The sequence below is a fragment of the Myotis brandtii genome, unplaced genomic scaffold (genome assembly GCF_000412655.1).
Source record: "Myotis brandtii unplaced genomic scaffold, ASM41265v1 scaffold155, whole genome shotgun sequence".
Classification (NCBI taxonomy): Eukaryota; Metazoa; Chordata; class Mammalia; order Chiroptera; family Vespertilionidae; genus Myotis; species Myotis brandtii.
The window spans coordinates 2,132,599-2,154,668 of NW_005355621.1; the positions used below are offsets into that span (position 1 = coordinate 2,132,599).

The 22,070-nt window shown below is 42.7% G+C and overlaps 1 protein-coding gene across 1 annotated transcript in view; it reads right to left on the minus strand.

Annotated features, from left to right (window-relative positions):
* LOC106725315 (chromosome unknown open reading frame, human C12orf75) overlaps window positions 1–22,070 on the minus strand; it is a 24,890-nt gene that overhangs the window by 1,383 nt on the left and 1,437 nt on the right. The window contains exons 2-5 of the mRNA XM_014536011.1: window positions 19,599–19,740; window positions 4,537–4,572; window positions 3,683–3,762; window positions 2,897–2,929 (exon numbers count right to left, since the gene is read on the minus strand). Of these exons, the coding sequence (XP_014391497.1) occupies window positions 2,925–2,929; window positions 3,683–3,762; window positions 4,537–4,572; window positions 19,599–19,740 (263 nt within the window). The 3' untranslated portion in view covers window positions 2,897–2,924. The remainder of the gene's footprint in view (window positions 1–2,896; window positions 2,930–3,682; window positions 3,763–4,536; window positions 4,573–19,598; window positions 19,741–22,070) is intronic.

Consider the following 22,070-nt stretch of genomic DNA (forward strand, 5'->3'; position numbering starts at 1 on the left):
GAATTGGAGACGTTTTATCTTGGTAACTGCAGACAGCAAAGGTGTTCGAACAGGCCTTCGGCTTCCATATCCCATACGATGCAATGTACAGCTAATTTGCCTACAAATGTCAGGTGGTCATAATAATCTGGCCACTCAGTGTGTGTGTGTGTGTGTGTGTGTGTCAGCTAAAGGTCTATCAATTATTTACTTATTTTCTTTAAAGTAAAACACACATTCAACATTCACTTACTGTTAATACATAGCCTGCACAGCGCTAATCACTGACTTATATAAAGAGGCAAAGTCAGGTAGAAAAGAAGAGTCATAAACTTACAATTAAAACATGTCATAATAATTCCCAAAATTAGCTGCATATCAGCATCACCCAAGTTAAAGGTACAGACTGCTCAGCCAAAGCCCCGTCCCTCCCCTACTTGGGCAGACTCTCCTGGGAGGGGTCCCGCCATCTACATTATGTCGAAGCGGGATGCTGACTAGCTAGCCCATCCATTGGCATCTGAGAGCCATCCCTTGAGCTCCTCTGTGCTGGCAGTACTCCACACATCTAAGTGGGCATAACTTTCACCCTCGAGTCATCTGTATTAGAAACTACACATTTATATCGTGATGTAAGTATTCTTAAAAGATTCTGAAATCACGCCTCAATTTGCTTCAAAAAGCACCCAAGTCAACTTTGAACTTTGGTCATTGAGTGAGTTCTGGGGCTTTATTTAAAAAGAGATTTTACGTATGAGGCCACAAAAAGGTGTCTCCACTCCTCTGCATAAAATGTCTTTCTTGCCAAAGGACAGTGTTCTCATCAGGGTTTCTGCCCAGTAATTTAAGCCCAGAAAGCCATGAGTTCAGATGTGTTACAGATAAGCACCACATGGATGCTTAGCAACTAGGGAAAACTGACAGGAACTTAGGAAACGTTGCAGGTAATTCAAAGGAGGCCAAAGAAAAAACCAGGATCAAGCCGGTTGTGTAGAAATAGGGAAAACTGAGAAGAGAGAGGGATGGCAATAAAATAATATACATTTACAGCTATGAGTTGTAAGGAGATATTCTAGCCAGCTGTCTAAAGTTAGGTGGGCTGGCTTATGAACAACAATGCTAAATTGTTATCAGGGAATTTTAGATGCACATACAAATTTTAGCAATCATCTTGCCTCCTCTGAGAAAACTAAAAGTGAGAGAAGCTGAGAGAAGAAGGTAAAGGATTTGTCTAAGGTCCTGCGTTAAGAGAGCTACCGAGTCGCCTGATACCTGTCTACGTGGTACCTTTTCCCACTCTATTCCCTTGCTTTTTGAAATACACCCTGTTTTCAGGAATGCTCTCTTTCAACGATATTACCTTTTTTAAATTGATGCCAATAATTAAAGTACTACTGCAATAGGGGAAAACTGGCAGGGAATTTAGAGATCTATATGGAGGGTTAGAACTCTATTAAAAAATACTAGGAATAGAAAACCTCCATCAAATTCCTAGAGACACGCAACACCCTAATGTGATCATGGGCACGAGGGAATAAAGCTCCATGATGCTGTTGCCTTGAGGAGAAAATCTTTGAAGAAGTAGCTACCCAAGACTGTGTCCCCATCCCCAGTGGGAAAGCTTATTTGTCTCCACCTATGAGCTTATTTTGTGACTCTCCCCCATCCCAAACACCAACTCCACTACTGTCCTTCAGCAAGAATTGGTTCAATAGCAATCTGTCTTGCTAAGCATTAATTCCATTTTATAGATTTAAAAAATGGAGACAACAAAGGGGAAGTAGTCCTGGTCAGGTGGCTCAGTTGGTTGGAGTGCCATCCCTTACACCAAAAGGTTGTGGGTTCAATCTCTAGTCAGGGCACATACAGGAGACAACCAATTAATATTTTTCTCTCACATTGCTGTTTCTCTCTCTCCTCTCCTCTCCTCTCTCCCCTCCTCTCCCTCTCTCTAAAAACATGTCCTTGGGTGAGGATTTTTTTTTAAAAAGGGGGGGGGCACTTTGCCCAGCTCATAGGTAAAAGAGCTTGAATTCAAACCCAAGGCTGTATGGCTCCCAAAAGAGAATGGGCTACCTCAGGAATCTTAGGAGACAGAACATTCCTGATCACTGGAGGTTCAAGAGGCAAGATGTTATCCAGCACGACTGAAAGGCAGTGGGATCCACCCATCAAATGTGTTGTTAGACCAGGTGGGCTGAGGCTCTTGCCTCTACCAAAAGGATGCTGGGTATGTTTCAGAGACTGGGGGTAGGTAATAAATGAAGCTATTTTCACCTGTTCTTGTTCATCTTATTTAATTCTAACTCCAAGCTCTTCACCAGGACCCCAGGTCCATGGTGCATCCTTTAGACAATGTTTTCTTCTGTCTACATTGAACATGCTTTATGATATCCAAGCAGTAAACTTGGCCTGTGATTTTACTCCTCCTTCCCACATAACTTGGCACTGATGGCTTGCCCATCTCCACTGGAGTTTTGGTACTGATACATCTCCTCTATGTACATTAACTAACTCCTGGCTGTTGTCAAACACTTAATGTTGATCCTAACCTAATTCCCAGCCCCATCCTCTCTAGTCTCTCTCTGTCTTTCTAAGGTCCTAGCCCCTTAACGTTTTAGGCAATGAAGAGTGAAATCTCACTGTTTTTGGTAAACTCTTGGCTTGCTTGTATTAAATGAATTAAGTTTCAGTTGAAAGAAAATAAAAAATATTTTAAAACCTGCAAAAGAAATTGATCTGATCATTAAAGACTCTTTACAATAAAACATGTTCCATTCCATAGATTTGCACACAGGATGAACCCTCCCTCCTAATCTTGAAGTCCACAATTTCTTAGAAATACATAGTAAAATAATACCTATAGTTCATTTATCAAGGCTAAGCATATCCAATTATTTAGAAAAATATACAGTACCTCTTGATTATTGTCATGATATTTTCTTCTAATCTTAAAGAGAAAATTAAGAAAAGTTAAATATTCAGAACATATTCTAGTTTCTCATAAAAGCACAAAGAATCGTGACATACATTATTTGCTAATTCAAATCATAAAGTAGAGAAACAGCAATGAGGAACAAATAAATAACGTATGCTAAAATTAATGTCATACAGCCTTGTGTGCACATTAGATATATGAATAGCTCTTTAAAACTCATGAGACAACTGTGCAGTGCCCAGTAAATCAGCACTCTTTACCACAACCCGCACTTAAAAGTTTACTTAAGCAAGAAGCTATCTACAAGGTTGCAGTCACACCTATTATCAACAGGACCTCATTCACTTCACAATTACTGTTAACCTTACTTCATTTAATTGTACAATAGGCAGTTACTCTTCCTCTAATGACTAGACTGATTATCTTGTGTGTTCTACATATAAGAATTTACTTGTATGTTCTACAAAAAAAAACCCCGTAAACTGACGGACACATTAACTTCCATTTTCACACTGATCACCACTGAAATTAATTAAAAATGAAACATACCAATACCCCTGGAGCATAACCACAGACAGAGGCTAAATTATGGCTCTCATCATTGGAGTGGTAACTTCAACAAATGATTCCAAGACCAGAGACCTGGTTCCCTGCTACTCAGTAATATGTAGGTGGAGATAAGCAGGCTGAAATTTAAATTTCATATTTTTCACAAAACACAAAATACATCTTTAGAGAAAATAAACATCACGTGATTTTGCTTACTTTTTTGAACTGTCTTTGTTGGATTAGATACCATGTTGACAGCTTCAGATGGGAGACCAACATACACTCCTCCATAGTTTCTTCAAGAAACAGATATAGAAAAATCAGACCAATTTCGATGGAACTTTATATTTGAAGAAAGCAATAGAAGCATGGAGTAATTCAAACAATTAAAGAATTATTAAAATAACTCATGTTTTTTCAAAAGTAGAATTCAGACTGTTATTGCCTTTGGAAATGTAATTTATTTTCTATTAAAAGAAGCTACATATATAAAGGAAGCTGTATTAAGTTAGTAGAAATTTTAGGTATTTTATTTACAATAGGAAAGAAGAAAAGAGATATAGAAATAAATATCGGTGGAGTGACGTAATATTTATCAAGAATTATCAGGGGCCAAAGTGATATTCAATGATATAGATATACAAAAACATTTCAGCTATAGGTAGACATAAATATAAAATTCCGAGACAGAGAGCTAAGGACTAATGAGAGCAGGGAGAGTTAACCAGAGGAGGAATGGGGGGACAGAGAAGGCTGAAAGAATAAAGGGAGGTCACCCAGTTAGGAAGAATAGCACACGCAATGGCCACAGGGTGAAAACTACTACAGGCCGCGTGCATAGGACAAAAACCAAACTTGCTTGAAAGAGGCAAAGATAATGAACCCTGGGCAAGTTCTTTTCCAGATCACATACTCCATGCCAAAAGTTGTCTTGGTGGAATCTCTACTCTATTGGTAGTGTGCAACAGTGTTAAATTAAATTTGTGAGTCAAATTAAAGCACGTTAAATTACATCCATGAGATGTGGCCAAAATTATTCAAATTAAAGCCAGCTTCACTATCAAACATACCGCCTCTTGTCATCTTCTGTTAACGAGTCTTCTGTTCTGAAAGATCAAAAACATATTTATGAGCCATTTGGTTATGTAGTCAAAGACTTCATTTTTGGTTATGAGAAAAGGAACTCTGAGTTAAAGTCTATTTGATTTCAAGATCGTCCATCAAGTATCTCTGTTACACAGTGTTCTGGCTCCACCTCAATCATTCATACACTAAAAAAATTGGTGATTTTCTACTTAACAAACTATGCAAACCCAACAAATGCCAGAAAGCTCAACTGCAAACAAAATTAAATGCTGAGGGCAGCCAACATGGGGAAGAGCACAGAAATGAGGCGTCAGGAAGCCCTGGTTCTTCTCTCAGCTGTGCCACTCGCCCCCTGTGTGACTGACAGGCTGTGGGCAAGTGGCCCACCTGTATCTCATTTGTAAAATAAAGGGGTCGACCAGATGGCTCCGAAGGTCCCTTCCAGGGTCCTAATACACTATGGCTTTGTATTTCTCATGCCAGTTCAGTGGAGCAACTCCAGGTATGAAGTATTTCTTTAGTGCAAAAAGAATTCATGTCAATTAGATCTTTTTTTATCTAAAAACAAAAAACAAAAAAAAACTCCCACCACTTCATACATGATCTACTGCAAAGAGAAGGAGGAAATGTTTAACGGGAAGTCTGTAGAAGGAATCACTACTGTAAAATGCACAGCCCCTTTCCTGGTATAAGGGGAACCCATATTCTGCTAAAATTCCTTGGCATATTTCTAAGAGGATCAGGAAGCTTTCCTTGAAGCACTAGTTAGCATACATACGTTACTTTTCTGAAAGAAAATGAAAACTCAATGAGATCCAAATACATCTGGCTGAACTCAACATACAATTCTTAGGGGCTTCAGTCAAGAAGAAAAGCAGCCCAGATGGCATGGCTCAGTGGTTGAGTGTTGACTTATAAAACAGGATCACCATTCAATTCCAGGTCAGGGCATATGCCTGGATTGCGGGCGGGCTTCAGTCACGAAGAAAAGCAGCCCAGATGGCATGGTTGAGTGGTTGAGTTGAGTGTTGACTTATAAACCAGGATCACGATTCAATTCCAGGTCAGGGCATATGCCTGGATTGCGGGCTCAATCCCCGGTGCGGGTTGTACAGGAGGCAGCCGATCAATGATTCTCTCTCATCATTGATGTTTCTATCGCTCTCTCCTCCATTCTTCTCTGAAATCAATAAAAATATGTTAAAAATAATAATAATAAAATTGAACAGAAGAAAAGCAAAATGAAAACATCTAAACAGCTTCACTGAATCTTCTAATTCTAGGGACTATCTAGGGACTAATTGTGGGTTCACCCACTTCAAAGCAGTAAATATTCCAAATGTATATGTACATGAGATTTTACTTCATTGCAACAGCCAGTAAGCCCCAAATCTATAAAGGACGGGCTTATAAAGGTGGCAATTATCTCTTGCGCACTGGCCATGCCCACAGCTGATACTCCAATTGAGGTCAAGATCCCCTGGAGGTCTCATTGATCCAACTGAGCACATAACCTGCACTGGCCAGATAATTACCAACTTCATTTCTCTCTTGCTCAAGTTGGGTCATTTTTTAATTCAAAGGTGTCAAAGTCATACTGTATTAAAAATGGTGTTATGCTCATCGAAGTGGTATAACAAAGTGTTGTTTACTCCTTGTAATTAAAATGGATTTATAACTTGTTAGTATAGGTAATAGGAAAATGATGGTGACAACTCGTTCAAGATTATTAGAAAGGTTTACTTGGTCCTGAGTGACAAAGGTTATCATGAAATTATTTTTGAAGCTATATGTAACTGATAGATTTGGACATATTTTCTGCCATAGCTAACCTTTTCACATCCAGTTATATATCTGTTTATTCTAATTATTTTCCTTCTTAGTTCTGCTTAAGGATAGAGTCAAAGTTTTAAAATATATTTTAACTTCCCCAAATATAACAAAACCACAAATAATTTTAATCTATTATATATTATTCAATATCCTAAAACCTAGTCTGTATTCATATGTGTCAGTAGTTTGTAATGGCATTCAAATAAAAATTGTATTCATTCTAAAAAAAAACAATCAACAACCTTACATATCTAACTGGCAGGAAATGATCATGTAGCTACCACATTTATTGGATAATAAATTAAGCTTCAGATATAATACAAAATGTGAAAAAAAACACCACTTATACTTATAAGATGTCTATTCTTTTAAACCTTCAAATAATTTATAATGCCTGCCTTTGTACATATGCCCCCATGTATAAGACTGCTGCTTCACCCATTCCTTCCACAAACTATTATCCTGCAATACGATGATTGGAGACAGAAGACTACATGGGCAAATATGGCATCATCAGTGAGTCCCTCTCATGTGTCAGGTACAGTGTGGGGCACTTCACACCATCAGTGCTATTCCTCACAACAACTCGGAGAGTTCAGACCTGAGGAAATAGGTTCAGAGAACCATGTCGTTAATACACGTGCGAGACCCTCAAGCAAGACCAACACTGACCTCATGCCCCTGGCACCAAAGCCACACTCTGCATTCTAATCCACCACTCTGCCTCTCAAATAGGAAGATGTAAAGGTCAGTAACACTTCCAGTGACAAACCAACAAGGTGGCTTCCCCTAAAGTGGGCTCCCCCACCACACACACACACACTCTATCAAAAGCCTTGAGCATCACCACTGGCTCACAGCCTGCTGTGTGACTGTCCCTGTTAGTGCTACATTATTTCCTTTAATCCTCACTACTACCCTGCAAGACCGGTGTTGGCCACATTTTAAAGATGGAAAACTGAGCTCTGAATGGTTCAGTAACATACCCAGGGTTACACACCCACATAATAGAGTCAGAATGCAAACACAGGCTAGTGTGATTCCAACTCCTGCTCCATAAACCGTGAGCCCATGCTAATTCAAACCAGAGAAGCACCCCATCTCCCGAGCTGGATCTTCCCAATTTGTACCATCCCACTTAGGAAAGAGGAACCAAGATGGTAGAAGAGTCTTAGTTAACGTTTCATTAGCATTAGGAGAAACCTCTAGCAGCTGCCGTAGTCAATCCATCTTCGTAGAACTTGACCAATTGCCGCGGAACTCGTTTTTATCCAAGTGCCAAAGTTGTCCTGATCAGATGTTACATTAGAATTTATTCGCCTGAAAAATCAGATCCAGACTGAGATTCAGTCAGAAATGATGCTTGGTCCAAAGTAAACGAAATCTACCCTCGCCGGTCTGGCTCGGTGAATAGAGTGTAGGCCTGTGGACTGAAGGGTCCTGGGTTTGACTCCTGTTGAGGGCACATCATCATTGATATTTCTGTCACTCTCTCCCTCTCCTTTCCTCTCTGAAATCAATCAAAGTATATTTAATAAAGTAAGTAAGTAAACTAAATCCCCTCTGAACAGATAGGTCCAAGCCACTGTGTTTCACTGCCTGAGGACCAAATGCTGCCCTGCTCACGTCCAAGAGGACAGCACACTACCAGCTGGGATGACGTGGTCTGGCCCCAACTCCACAGGCTGTGGCCTCAGGAAGAAGAATTTGAAGCAACAAAGCTTCCTGGTTAAAGGAAGGCCCGGAGCTGTTGAGCCAAAGGCCCCGAAAAACCAGTGGAATTGCCACCAGGTTCCTACTGCTGCAGGCGAGAGCTACAAAATCCTCCTTCTGGTGTGGGGGACTCACTTTTCTAAAAGAGCGTGGGGTTATTTTAGATTTTAAACTATTTTCTTTTTCTGGAGTACACAGCCTCCATTTTCACTAGATTATAATATTTTTTGCCTTTCATTTTTTAAATATTTTTTTAGTTTTTCAATCACAGTTGGCATACAATGTTCTATCAGTTTCAGGTATACAACCCCGTGATTAGACATTTATATAATTTACAAAGTGATCACTCCAATCTATCTGTACCCATCTGACACCATACACAGTTACTGCACTGTTACTGACTATATCCCCTCTGCTGTACTTTACATCCTCCTGACTGCTTTGTAACTACCAATCTGTACTTCTCAATCCCTTCATCTGACAGGTTCTTTCTTGCTGATATGGGAAGTGGATATTATCTTGAGGCAGTTCAAAACGGGGGTTAAGTTAATCTGACCACTAAACAACTGAGCAAGAAACGTAAGTCTTTGGGATTCTAATCCTTGGGAGAGTCTCAGGTTTGGAATGATGCCCTGGCTGTCCGGACACCATTTTAAGATATCATTGCGCTCGTTTGCTCTCGCAAAATACATTTTGAAAGGTTTTGTTATCAACCGGCCTTCACAACGAATTCACTGATATTTTCTTAGACATTCAGATGCCAAAGGGAGCTTGTGATGAGCCTGGGATCTCCCAGGTTCCCACTGGGAGCTGATGTAATGGGATCTGGTGAGCCTGTGCGGCCTCACTGTGGGCACAGACAGGTTTCCATTCAGTTTCTGAGGGAATGAAATTAGTCCATCGTGGTCCTTCTTCGGCCTCACAAACCCAGAACGTCCAGGCGAGGACCCTGCTCAGGCCAGCTCTGGGATGAGCCCGTCTGCTTCACTGAGAACTTGATTATTTTTCTTTCCTGGTCACTACAGCTTACGTGGGAGAAGGGTGGCTACTGGGTGGCCTGCAGCTGTGATGGCTGATGGTTTATAAAATCTGTCCCCCAAACCGTGACGGGGGAAGGAGGGAGGACAGAACACAAAGCCACACCTCCCGGCTCTAGGAGGACAGTGGCATGGACAATCTAGAAAGTCCTCAGAAACAGGCCTCATTACTCTACTTTCTGCCGGTGCTGGAGCCGATCAGGAAAAGCAGCAAACGAGATGACCTCACCCGTGAATCTTCCCTTCGAGAGGCGAGCCCGGAGATTAGATTATTCCACGCTGGAACAGATCAAGTGAAAACGAGGCCAGCTCACAGCAGATGAACTGGAAAAGAGACCAAATGCTCTGCTGTTCTTGATGACACTACTCAGGGGTTACTGGTCCAAGTACCGCTGTGACTCAGCCGGCCCATAATCTTGCTCCCTCAGAAAAGGAGCAAGTGGACAGACATCAGCCAGGACAAACCTCCTCGGGGTAATGCACTTCTAAGTAATAGTTCTAACAGCGTTCAGGAGTCAAGGCCCAGACGCCAACAAGCAGAGGTGCTGACGAATGAGAAATCTACCGCAAGCGGGGAAGACACCTTGAGAATAAGGCTTCTACCAAGAGAACCAAAAACATAGGGTTATAGGAGGTAAGGGACCAGGTACCATACACCAAACCACCTCAAAATCAAAAGTGAAAGGTAACTTTTACCAGGTTCCCTCTCCGCTCCCCTGCCCTGGCCCCAAGGTCACCACTAGGGAGCCAACGGCCAGGCTCAATGAGGGAGAAAGGAAACTAGCACAAATTGCCAAAGGGTCCAGGGTGACCCAGAAACAACCATGTGGCATACCAAGACAAAACACTCTCTTGCTAGACATGTGCTGGACATGAAGTTACTGTCTCTCACCACCAAGTCCCCACCCCCTGCTCTGTGACGCTGGGGCTGGGGTTCTGAAAACCACACTCCCCTTGGCCATCTGGCTGCCTGGCAGGCTCCACCAAGGAGATGCTGGCGATCGAATGCAAAGGAGGAAAAGGACTACGCCTATCAGCATCCCCCAGCAGCTGGTGCCCGTGTTCAGAGCAGGACCCTTTACTCTCCTTTTCTGGTCACTACAGCTCAAGTGGGGAGGCTGGGGGCAGTGGCTACTGAGTGGCCTGCGGCTGAGATCACTGAGGGATTTCAAAAGTCAGATGCGTCACCTCCAGCCTGGAGCACCCCGTCTCCCCAGCAGCAGCCAGGCAGCACTCTCTCCTCAGAATCTGGGCCCCAGCCCCTGAGAACCCCTCTTCCTTCAGCTCCTAGATGTCCATAACCTCAACCTCTTTCCTTTGTCACTCCAGCCTGAGCTCAGGTAGCCTCTTCCCACTATTACTGGTTCTGTTCATCTCGGCCTTCCTTTCTTACCTTTTCAATCCTCCAACGTCTGCTTCACCAAGTCCTCACAGGAAATTCTCTGCCAAAATGGTTCGTGATTTCCCTTACCCTGACTGGGCACTAACTAATACATCACTTGGCAGCAAGAATGGGCTGTATCTCACCCACTGAACCCGTCTCACTAACGCATCTAAAGTACTTGTCACTTTCTGTTCATCAGGTTCACTTACAGTGTCATCAATATATTGGATCAGTAGGATGTGCTGTGCAGAACAGAGGATAGGACACAGAGACAAGACTGATGGTGGGCTGTCAGCCATGCCAGGAATAGCAAGCTGCTCCTGGTAATCTTTGCAAACTGGCTCAGAGGTGAAGGACTTGCCAGACCAAAGGTTTCATAACAGAAGCCAGGGCTCTGTTGGTTATTCTCAATGAAGATGCCATATCTCGAACAGCAGCTGAAACTGAAATCACCTCTTCATGAGGTTTACAATACTCCAAAGTCACTCTGTAAAATACACTTACCTTCTGCACAGGCCACACAGGCAAGTTCAATGGGGGTAGGAGAGGTATCTCCATGCCTTTGTTTTCTCAAGTCTTTTGTGAGGACACTAATTTCTGAAATTCCCCCAGGGATGCAGTATTCCTTTTGTTTATTATCCTGGTAGGGAGGGGAAATCCCACTGGCTTCTGCTTAGCCCTTCCTACCAAGATAGCCTTACGTCACCAGTCAGAGGGCCAATGTGGGGAGTCAGCCAGATGCCAAATATGTCTTCTCCAATCATGAATTCAAGAACTAAGAAAATAACCAGAGCACGGTCTGCAGACTATTACACCCACTGTAATTCTGCACATCAGCCAAAATTCCATTTTTCACCTCACAACCATAGGTCCACACATGGACTGGTGGGCCACTGTGGCACTTTTGGGTCCTCGGGTATTAATATAAACTCAGAGCTAGTGTCTAGAAATGTGTAAAAAGTCCAGGTACTTTTTTTTTTTTTAGCTCTGGACACAGTTGCACATGAGCCCCTTTGGGGAAGACGGAGGATTATCTACAGCACATGCCTGTGGCCATGTTTAATGTTCCCTCAGGGAGCATGGCCTCCCCTTTAAATCAAGGGGCTCAGAGACTACTTTGGGTCTAGAAACTGAGTTTCCATGGTGATGACTCAAGTCAGGTTCCTGACTCCCAGACCAGAAGTTTTCCCCTTATAGAAATACACAGAGGAAGAATATTAACCTTTAAAAAGGCCGTCCATCTAATTCATCCCAATGGAGACTGTGATCAACTAGCTATGATCAAAGATCCTTCCAGGATAAAACATTTTTTAAGATGTTTAAAATCGATTTTTAGAGAGAAAGGAAATGAGGGGGAGAGAGAGAGAAACATCGATGTGAGAGCAAAACATGGATCAGCTGCCTCCTGCATGCCCCCTACCGGGGATGGAGCCCAAAACCCAGGCCTGTGCCCTGACAGGAAATCAAACTGGCAACCTTGCAGTGATGGGACAATGCCCAACCAACGGAGCCACACCAGCCAGGGCCGGGATAAAACATTTACTGCCTCTTCACCCTGCTGCCCATGACAGTAAGTGTGCCCACCTTGTCTCACGTGTTAAGTTCTACCACCACTTGGCCTCCGCTCCCAAGGGCCCATCTCAGGGACAGCTTCTCCCACTGTCATAGCCATCTTACGGGGGAAGCCACCTCAGAGCTTATCAGAGATACTAGTACTCCCTATTCTGTTTCTCAACGGAGCAGGTCACACTTCAGAGATTCATACCGGCATTCCTATCCCCTTAAGCCTTTGGGTCCCCTTCCTCTCCGTTATACCAGGGAAGCTCTGTCATAACTTCCCTGGTTAGAGTGCAAGCTCATTCTGTTTCAGCAACTGAGTTAACTGAACTGTCCCAGCCGTGCACCTAAGTTATTAAACCTAGAATCTCCATTAGATAATAAATCCAGTCTAATTCAACAGATACTCCTTCCTCCTTGGTTGCACACCCTTAGAATCCACTCCCAGACACATTCCCTTGGTGTCTGGTCATACAGCCTACAACACCCTGCAGTTGTTTTGTAGTCTAAGCTCGCTCCTCCCAGGTCAGACTGTGCACTTGTCCCTTTGGGGAGCACTGGGGTCTGACTCTATTTGTGGGTCTAGCGGCAAATGGGTGACTAGAGTGAGTGAGTCTGGAGAAGGACAACTGTCCCCTAACAAGGCAACCACCCCAATTCCATGCTTCCCACCCAACTGGCCTACCCCCTTTCTCAACGGCACTGCCAGGAAAACAGAAAGTTCCTGGATGGCAAAGAAAGTCCACTCTCTGTCATTAGTTTCACCTCAGTTCCAATTTGGGCCAGTCTCGTGCTCTTGAGAGAGGAAATAGGAAACATAAGAGGCTACATCAGCTGCCTCTATTCTCACCAGGGACTAAACAGCCACAAAATCCTCCCTGCAATATGGAACTGAATCTAAAACTCTGCCAGAGAAACCCTTGAGTTTACCACAGTTTTAATGCCCTGATAGAATAACCAAATGCAGTGAGACGGGAAAGTCACAGCCCACCTTGACTTCTGGCCTCCCTAACGATGTAAAGAGTAAAGGGAGGTAAGGACACAAATAGGTCGGCTTTTTTTTATTCAAAGGTATATATATAAGCAACCAACTATGTGAATAATTTTAAGGGTCTAGAAAGGATGAGGTTTAAGTATAGTTTAATTGTACCTGTTGGCTAAAGTTACAAATTCAAGATCTCTATGATCAGTTACGTGTGCCTCTGTGCCAAAAAGAGAAGCATGAGTGTGGGAGGGAGGGAGGGAGAGGGAGAGGGAGAGGGAGAGGGAGAGGGAGAGAGAAAGGGAGAGAGAGAAGGGATAGACCCCAGGGAAGGGCCAGAACTAAGGCTGGGTTTTGGGTATCAACATGGTCCATTCCACAGCTGTGCCCGGGATCAATCTTAGAAGGAAGACTTGCTTCTATAGTCCAGAGAGCAAAGGAGCAAAGTAGTACTAAAGGACTTGCATTATTGTTAACGAGAAGTTATTCCATTTTCTAGTTATATGTGAGCCACTACCCTACAGAGTAAGCTTGCGTGCTAAGCGTGTTTGCTGCAGAGAGAGCATTACCGAAAGCCTAATGGTACACTGCGTTCTCCGCTATGAAGAGAGTGCTTTCTTTCTGACCATAAACATCATTTGAAAAGTTGTGGAAAGTGCTGTAGTGTTTGAAAAAAAATGTAACAGTGCAATTATTTTTTTAATCATCAGCTCACATACCATCTTATGAAGAAAACCTTTTAAGCCAAAGGAACATTTTCTAAGAACCATGGAATATGTATTAACTATTTTGGACCATGTTTAAAAAATACACTGGGTATTTCATTAAAACTGGGTCTCTTTTGTTAGCAAAAAAATAGCTTCTTTTTTAACAACGGAGAGGTGTTCAAGGAGAAAGAACGTCCAAGGTTAACCCAGTGGTTCTCAAGATAACCTAAAGTGAGATCACCTGCTCACAGGCACCGACTCAAATTCTTGGTCACAGCATCAATAAATATGTTTGAGGGTGGACCACTAGTCACTAATATTTCCCCCACTTTGGAGATGGTTAAAAAGATAAATCTTCAGTTGACATTTTAAAATTGACAGACCCTTGCAGAGTGGTATACTGTTGAGTGACATCTTTCTTACCAAAGCTGGCCCAACACTTGGCCCTCACACAAGCATGTCAGAAAAAAAAAAAAAAAAGAGGAACTAACCATCGGCAACCACAACTAAACTTACAGTTGGATAACTTCAGATTTCAAACCTGCCATGTCAGAAAAAAAAAAAAAAAAGAGGAACTAACCATTGGCAACCACAACTAAACTTACAGTTGGATAACTTCAGATTTCAAACCTGCTTTCTTCTATCTCAATTACCACCAACACCTGTAGCCTACTGCCTGTGAACTTGCTAATGTCTTAACCCTTATCAGACTGAACATCTGCACTGATTCGGATCCTGTCTGCTTCACACTAGGTCTGTAGACCCTTCCTGAACGAACCAGACAGACCGGATTTCTCTCTGACTTCTTTCAAGTCAAGGTTCCGGGAGGTGGGCTGCCTCCAAACCAGTTACGTGCCTGTGGTTGCTCTCTGGGGTGAGATGGCTTTCCTCTGCCTCTCCTGTTTGTCACTGTATTCTGTGCCTTCCTATTTAAAACCAAGTATCTGTACAGAATACCTAAATCTTTCCATCAGTTTATACTACTATGATCTCCATCTTATCAATAACTATCACTTTAATTAAAAGAACCCTTATCCAGCCCTGACCGGGTGGCTCAATTGTATGTCCCATACACCAAAAACGCTGCAGGCTCGATTCCGGGTCAGGGCACACACTGAGGTTTCAGGTTTGATCCCCAGTCGGTGCATGTTTCTCTCTCACATCAATGTTTCTCACTCTCTTCCTCTCCCTCTCCTGTCCTCTCTCTAGAATCAATGTAAAGCATATCCTTGGGTGAGGAAAAGGAAGGGAGGGAGGGAGGGAGGGAGGGAGGGGCCCTAGCCGTTTGGCTTAGTGGATAGAGCGTCGGCCTGTGGACTTAAGGGTCCTGGGTTCGATTCCAATCAAGAGCATGTACCTTGGTTACAGGTTCCCCGGCCTTGGTCGGGGTGTGTGCAGGAGGCAACCAATCGATGTGTGTCTCTCACATGGATGTTTCTGTCTCTCCCTCTCCCTTCCACTCTCTCTAAAAATCAATGGGAAAATATCCTTGGGTGAGAATTAACAAAAACAATAAATTTAAAAAGAAAGAAATAAACTTTATCCAAAGTTACTATATCAAATATAAACCACTACTTTTTTCTTCCTCAGTAATACATGATAGTCAAAATGTTTTATTCACTTATTTGCTCAGTTTCTGAGTTGTATAAAAGAGCTTTCTGAAGTGACCTTAAAAAGGGTTTCAAAGGTAAAATAATGGAACCATGGCACGGATCCATTGTGTGCACTCTCAGGAACAAATACAGATGACAAATGTGAGACAGAGTTCCCTCCCCCACACCCAATTAGCATCTCCTAACTCATCCTGGCTATAGCCTGCCTTAAAATGCACAAAGTTCACTTCCCTAGCTTTCCAGACCTAACATAGTTATGTGGCAAAAAAAAAAGAGAGAGAGAGAGAGAGAGAGATTTTTTTATTCATCAAGAAAAATATTCTAAATCTAGAGCTATTCTTATTAGCAATGATCTAAGAAGCTGAAAACCAGCCTGCAGTCTTTTCTTTTTCCATATTTGCAGTGCCACCAACTTAGTTTGATTTGTAAACAGTAAAAATTCAATATGGAAGCCTCTGGAGACTTTGAGCGTAGCTAACTATCTACTTTTAGTTGCCATTCATCGTAATCTTTCGGAATAAGTTTGTTAATTGACAATACTGACTTCCAGTCACACCACAGTTCTCCAGATAAAGTATAATTATTTAACTTTCTTTATAATGTTTTTATGACGGCTCCTGCTTTTTAGGGTGCTTCCGATCAAGTCTACCAAACAATTACATTTGATTTAGGATCGAATTAATGTTTTATCGTGGACTGTTTCGGCCTATACGCAAACCTCATTCCTTTCTTCCCAATGTCAAAACTTCTTTGAAGAGTCACCTTTAAATCTCTTCCTTGGATGAGCCCGTTGGCAATATCGGTCCCCTTCTTTCTTCTAGAATGTATTACTGGAGAACTTGAGTAGCATTCACTCCTTGTATGGGGCTAATGGATCAGAGCTGAATTACTATTTCCCTGCCCCTCTACTGCTCTCCTAAGAAGCACACGGGGTTGGGCTTATTTCATCACTGGCTGTGAAAGTATCATCTGCCATAAGTCAGTCAGGAATGTTCTCTCCGCCTCCTTACCTAAAGAACCCCTGCTTTTCCCTGATGGTATCACTTCTCCAGAACCTGGACCACATGCAGCTTGTTTTCTCACATCCCAGAGTCTCCAAACAGGAGATGGAGCCAGCATGCTCCCCAACCTCCCCACAGAGCTCTTTCACTCAAAACCTCTCCCCTGGGGCGCCGGAGCCCTGCTACAAACAGCCCCAACGCACTGAAGACCTTGGCTTTCTTTTTAAGCATCATGATCATTCAATCGACCTCTTGCCTCGCATTTCACTGACTTCCTCTATCCCAACCATTTTAATTGCTGCTCTAATAACTTACTCCCACGGCTGCTCAGTGGAGCTTGGTTCCTGGAACTACTTCACCTCTGACATTTCAGAGGAGAAAATCCCACTCCCTAAGGGGGGGAAGAGTCTTCCTTCCGCTGTTCCCAGTCCCAAGACGCCCGCTGTCTTGTTGCAACTTCACCTCCAGTCCCTACACGCACACACACACACACACACACACACACACACACGCCATTCATCAGCCCCTGTGGGCGTCCCTCCCCATCTCTCTAGCTCACGCCTTGTAGTCAAGCATTTCAGCAACATTTGCTGGTCTCTATCCCTAGAGGAAGCCACCCATCTACTTTATCTCTTCAAGGTCATATTCCGCCACTGGGACTGTGTGATCTCTATGAAGGCAAGGCCCTCAAGGCAACGGGTCTTCTGCCATCAGGTATTCATGGCGGAGGCTCTGCTAAATCTTCTCGACAACACTTAAACCACCCAATCCTTCTCTAGCATTTACAGGAGGCAGCAAAGCATATGCCAAGTATTATACTAGGACACAGAACCTACTGTACCAATAACCATCATAACCCTCGAGTAGTTACTTAAGCGCTCTCTGCCTCATTCCTCATTTGCAAAATGAAACAGCATTACTGTCCCCATCGGACTGCCATGGGTACGGCATGAGATAATGTACCTGAAGTGCTAGAGTCGCTATACAGCTCACAGCCCTCAATCAAGAGGAGCTACTAACTGCAGAGGATGATGGTAAAGATGAAGATGGCTGCCCTGCACAGTTAGTGCTATTCCAATTTTGCAGATAAGAATACCAAGGACACAGCTAGTAAATGGCAGCAGGTCTCTCTGCTCCCCAAATGCACGCTTTTCCAATGCTACCCCGCCCCATCCTCCACACCCTGCCCGCTACTTCACAGAGGATGGGTCCATCAGACACCCTCAGGTTCGTAACGAGGAACAGAGAGCTGATATAAGTGCTTTAGATACAGAAATGAATAAAGGATCCCAAGGAAACTCAAGACTAGAGATTCGTAATTTCATTTTTTTTAAAAGACAGAGCTTCAGCGTGTTTTATGTTAAGTCATTCCAAGATAATTTTCTCTCCAGCTGCCACTTTCCATAAGAATAAAACTGCTTTGTCAAGAAAGGAACCTTAATGAAATGTCACTTTACAAGTTTTAAGTGAAAGAAGCACTTGAGTTATCTTGCTTACAGTGAGTGGCTATGGTCTTTTCCTTTTAACAGCAACTACTAAGTCTGAGTCAACGTGTTTAATAGCATTTCTTATTTGAAACATATTTATAACATTTTTATAACTACTGCTTAAAATTTTAACTTGAGATTTTTTTTTAATAACATGAAAATTGGCCTACATGGAGAACATGCTTTGCTTCTGCCTGCCCAGATGTAATTGCCCCCATTCTGGTAACAGCATCCCAATTTTTCTTTGGAGTGGGAACTGCCACTCTCTCACTTTTTGGCCAAATAGTCATGTGGAGCTAATAGCACTGACTGGCTGCAGCAGTGGGCACATGACCTAGGCCTGGCCAATGAGAAGCTCACGTGCCCTGGCCCACTGACTATTTCAGAAAGAGGCACAGGACCCCAGTCCTGGCCAGGGAGAGCCTCGCCCTAGAACTTTTAATCAAACCACAGGGAAAGAGAAGCCCTCTTCCCACAGGAATCATTAAGCTGATAAGATTTAAACTGGCATCTCCATCACCACTTGGGGAAAGCTGCCTATGCGTGGAGCCAAAAACAGGAAGGCGGAGATGAGAGCGTTAGTACCTGTCATTTGATTACCTGAACCCAGCTGATTAGGCCAAACCCCTGGAGCTTTTCCGTTACACGTGCCAATAAATTCCTTTTTGTTTGTTTGTTTAAGCCAGTTTAAGCTGGGCTTCTGCCATCTCCGGCCAAAAATATCCCAACACAACCTGTTTGTGCCAAAGAGCTAAGATCATTCACTGCAATTTTTAAAAGCATGGCTGATCTTGGCAGGTTTGTGAAAGCAGCCAAATGTCATCACACTGAAGCCACTTCTGTTTTGTTCTGCATGTTACTGCCCTGTGATTTAATTTTAAAGAGACAGAGGGAGAGAGAAAAAGGAAGGCTCACTCCAGGATATGCATGCGAGTCTGTCTTAAGGCGATTAAATTTTATATATCTTCACCCATGCATTCCTCCTTATCTCGAGTTTCTAAGGTTAATCTACATTTTTAATCCTTGTCGCCTGTTCTAATACCTATTTCCATCATTTATTTTCTCCCTCACCACAGATAACTCCCTCCCCAAACCACCCTCAGCTTTTCTGACTCTATGGTTTCAACCCTTTAGCCTAAAAGTACACCTACCTATCCTCCACGCAAAAATTAAATAGAAGAGTAACAGACTTCAATGTACAAGATCATATATACACACAATCAGGCAGAATTAGAAAAAATGGAATAGTGTAAACTATTAATGATGGTTGTCTCTGGTGGTAAAATAGCAGCTGATTTTTTCCTCTTTTAACTTTTCTGCCAGCCAGCATGGCTAGGTGGTTGAGCATCAACCTTTGAACCAGGAGGTCACGGTTCAATTCCTGGTCAGGACACATGCCCGGGTCTCGGGCTCGATCCCCAGCAGTGGGCATGCAGGAGGCAGCCGATAGATCAATGGTTCTCTCTCATCATTGATGTTTCTATCTCTCTCTCCCTCTCCCTTCCTCTCTTTCTAAAAACAAATTTTTAAAAAAATCTGTGGGGGGGTGGTCACAATCACATTCTTCAAATAGCACTTTAGTCATAAACCAAATGATAATCTTGATTTGTACATGGTAAAGAAAGTATTTCCGTGTCTCTTCGGCCATAACTACATATATCTAAAGGTCATAATCATAAAATGAGTGTGTTCCTTAGAAAGAGTTTAGGAAATCATAATATTAAATACTTACACATCTTTAGCCGCTCCTGCAGGGCCTAGGAGGGGAAAAAAAAAAGATAGGTTTGTATTAGTGAGATAGTTAGTATTGCCATAAAAATTTTCAGCCCCCCCCCCAAAAGAATTTAAGCCCAATACCCAAATAAAGTAATATTCTATGAGACGACTTCAGAATATGGTGTTTTAAACGATTATTTCAGGAAAAGGACAAGACAATCATAAAATTCAAATCCTAAATTTAGAATTTATTCTGCCCATGTTTAACAATTCCTATATATTACAAGGTGGTGGTTCTGAAGGGATTTTACAGATCACCTCATCCAATCTTCTCGTTTTACAGAGAAAGAAACAGATGGAGCCCAAACCGGTTTGGCTCAGTGGATAGAGCGTTGGCCTGCGGACTCAAGGGTCCCAGGTTCGATTCCGGTCAAGGGCATGTACCTTGGTTGTAGGCACATACCCAGTAGGGAGTGTGCAGGAGGCAGCTGATCGATGTTTCTCTCTCATCGATGTTTCTAACTCTCTATCCCTCTCCCTTCCTCTCTGTAAAAAATCAATAAAATATATTTTTAAAAAAAAGAAACAGATGGATTTGAGAAATATTTTCTTTTCTAAGCCACAGCCCTTCTAAGCTGGGGTCTATCTGGCATTGCTATATGTCACACTCTGCACTAGTCACAAAGTAAAGCACAGTCAGGAGCCAAAAAGAAGGTGATGTCCTACGTGACGGAGGACGTGTCAAGGACACCAGCCCAGCCCCAGAGGAGTTACATGCATTTATAAGCGTGCTCCCACTTGCCATGGAGCCCTCTCGTTCCTGCTTCCCACTGACATGCCAGAAACAACCCTTCTCTCTGGACCCCAATCTTATCACTCATCACAGGTTCTCCTCCCACAACACAGTCTCCACACTTCCTTCTCCGAGTATCCTTACCTGGCGACACAGAGCTTGGTTCCAACTTTACTATCCACGTAACAGTGTCCCTCAACCTCTCAAAACCTCACTTCCCTCATGTGTCAAATGAGGGTAATAAGAGTAGCTTCCTCAAAGGTTGTGAAGATTAAAAACAAAAAAAACTATACATGTAAACAGAGCACAAAGTCTGGCCATAAAAATATCTCAGTTGTTATTATTAACAGTCACATTCCACTTAATATCTCGATTTCCATATCTATGACATGGAAATTAAAATACCTTCTGCACAAGTCACAGAAATATCAAAATAAAGGAAGATGTGCTACAGAGTAAGCAAGCGAGTCTGCAGGAAAAGTTATTGCCAAGACGGCAAGAACTATGCCCTGGGGATACTAATTTAGGATTGTCCTACTGCAAACTCCCTGCAGAGCACACAGATCATCAAGACTGTGTCTCAAACAAATACTTTTAAGGCTCTGACCAAACCTCAATTTTGTCACAAACGTAGTTCCTTTCTTCAGGGAAGGGTAATATTTCTGTGCCACAGCTATCACTTATATAAATAAAAAGTGCTTTGGCATCTGAGAGCATAAAACCAAAAAATCCTAAAACTTAAAAAAAAAATATCTTAACATAAGAAACACTGCCAACAGCAGCGTAACTTGAGAGAAAAAAAAAATAAAGGATTAGTGCCACCAAAAAACCATGAAAATGAACATTTTATTTCAAAGTCAAAACGAGTATGAGAATCTGGAAGACAGTCCAGAATTAAAATAATACCCTATTTTCTCATTTTTATTTTCATGGAAAAGGGTAGGGAATTGAGGGTTTTGGTGCGGTCAGGAAAAGGGAGAACCAAATGTATCAGAAACTTGATTCTGTGAAGTGTTACAGGGAAAAGAAAGCCGAGACCATCACGCGGACCGTGAATCCATTCGGCATTGAAGGGCCACCTAGGACAACCCACAGGGAGAATGGAGGGGACAGCTGCCACCCCCTCCATCTCAGCAGGAACAGTAGCGTGGCAGGAAAAGAACACCATGGAATCAGAAGGCAGAAGGCCCCAGTCAAGTCCTTGTTCCAATATTTGTCTAACAGCCAATAAATCACTGCGCTTCAGTGTCTAACGCCGGGGGGGATAAAGGCCGCTGAGAAGACGGCTCAATAATGTGTGTGAAATTAGTTTCAAAACAGCACCATGTTGTCTAATCAACACTTATTTTAATCAGCCACCAGGAACCTTCCATCCACTTCACCTAGATTGCACCGGCTCTGGGCACCCAGGGGCCTCTTCCCACCTGGGTTCACCATCTCCCTTCCCAGCAGGCCAAGGCAGATGCCTGGAGTTACCTCCCCAGAGGAAGTCAGAGATCATTTCTTTGTTCTCAAATGTCCCTTATTTACATCACCATCTATTTAATAATGGAGAGAAGGGCAAAGAAGTCAGAAACACTACTTCAAGGGCATACATATAATTGTAATATGTGCTCTGTGTTTTTTTTTAAGGGAAGGAAATGTGCAAGGTAACATGGTATTTTAAGTTTACAAGGGCAGGTAGAATATGACCAA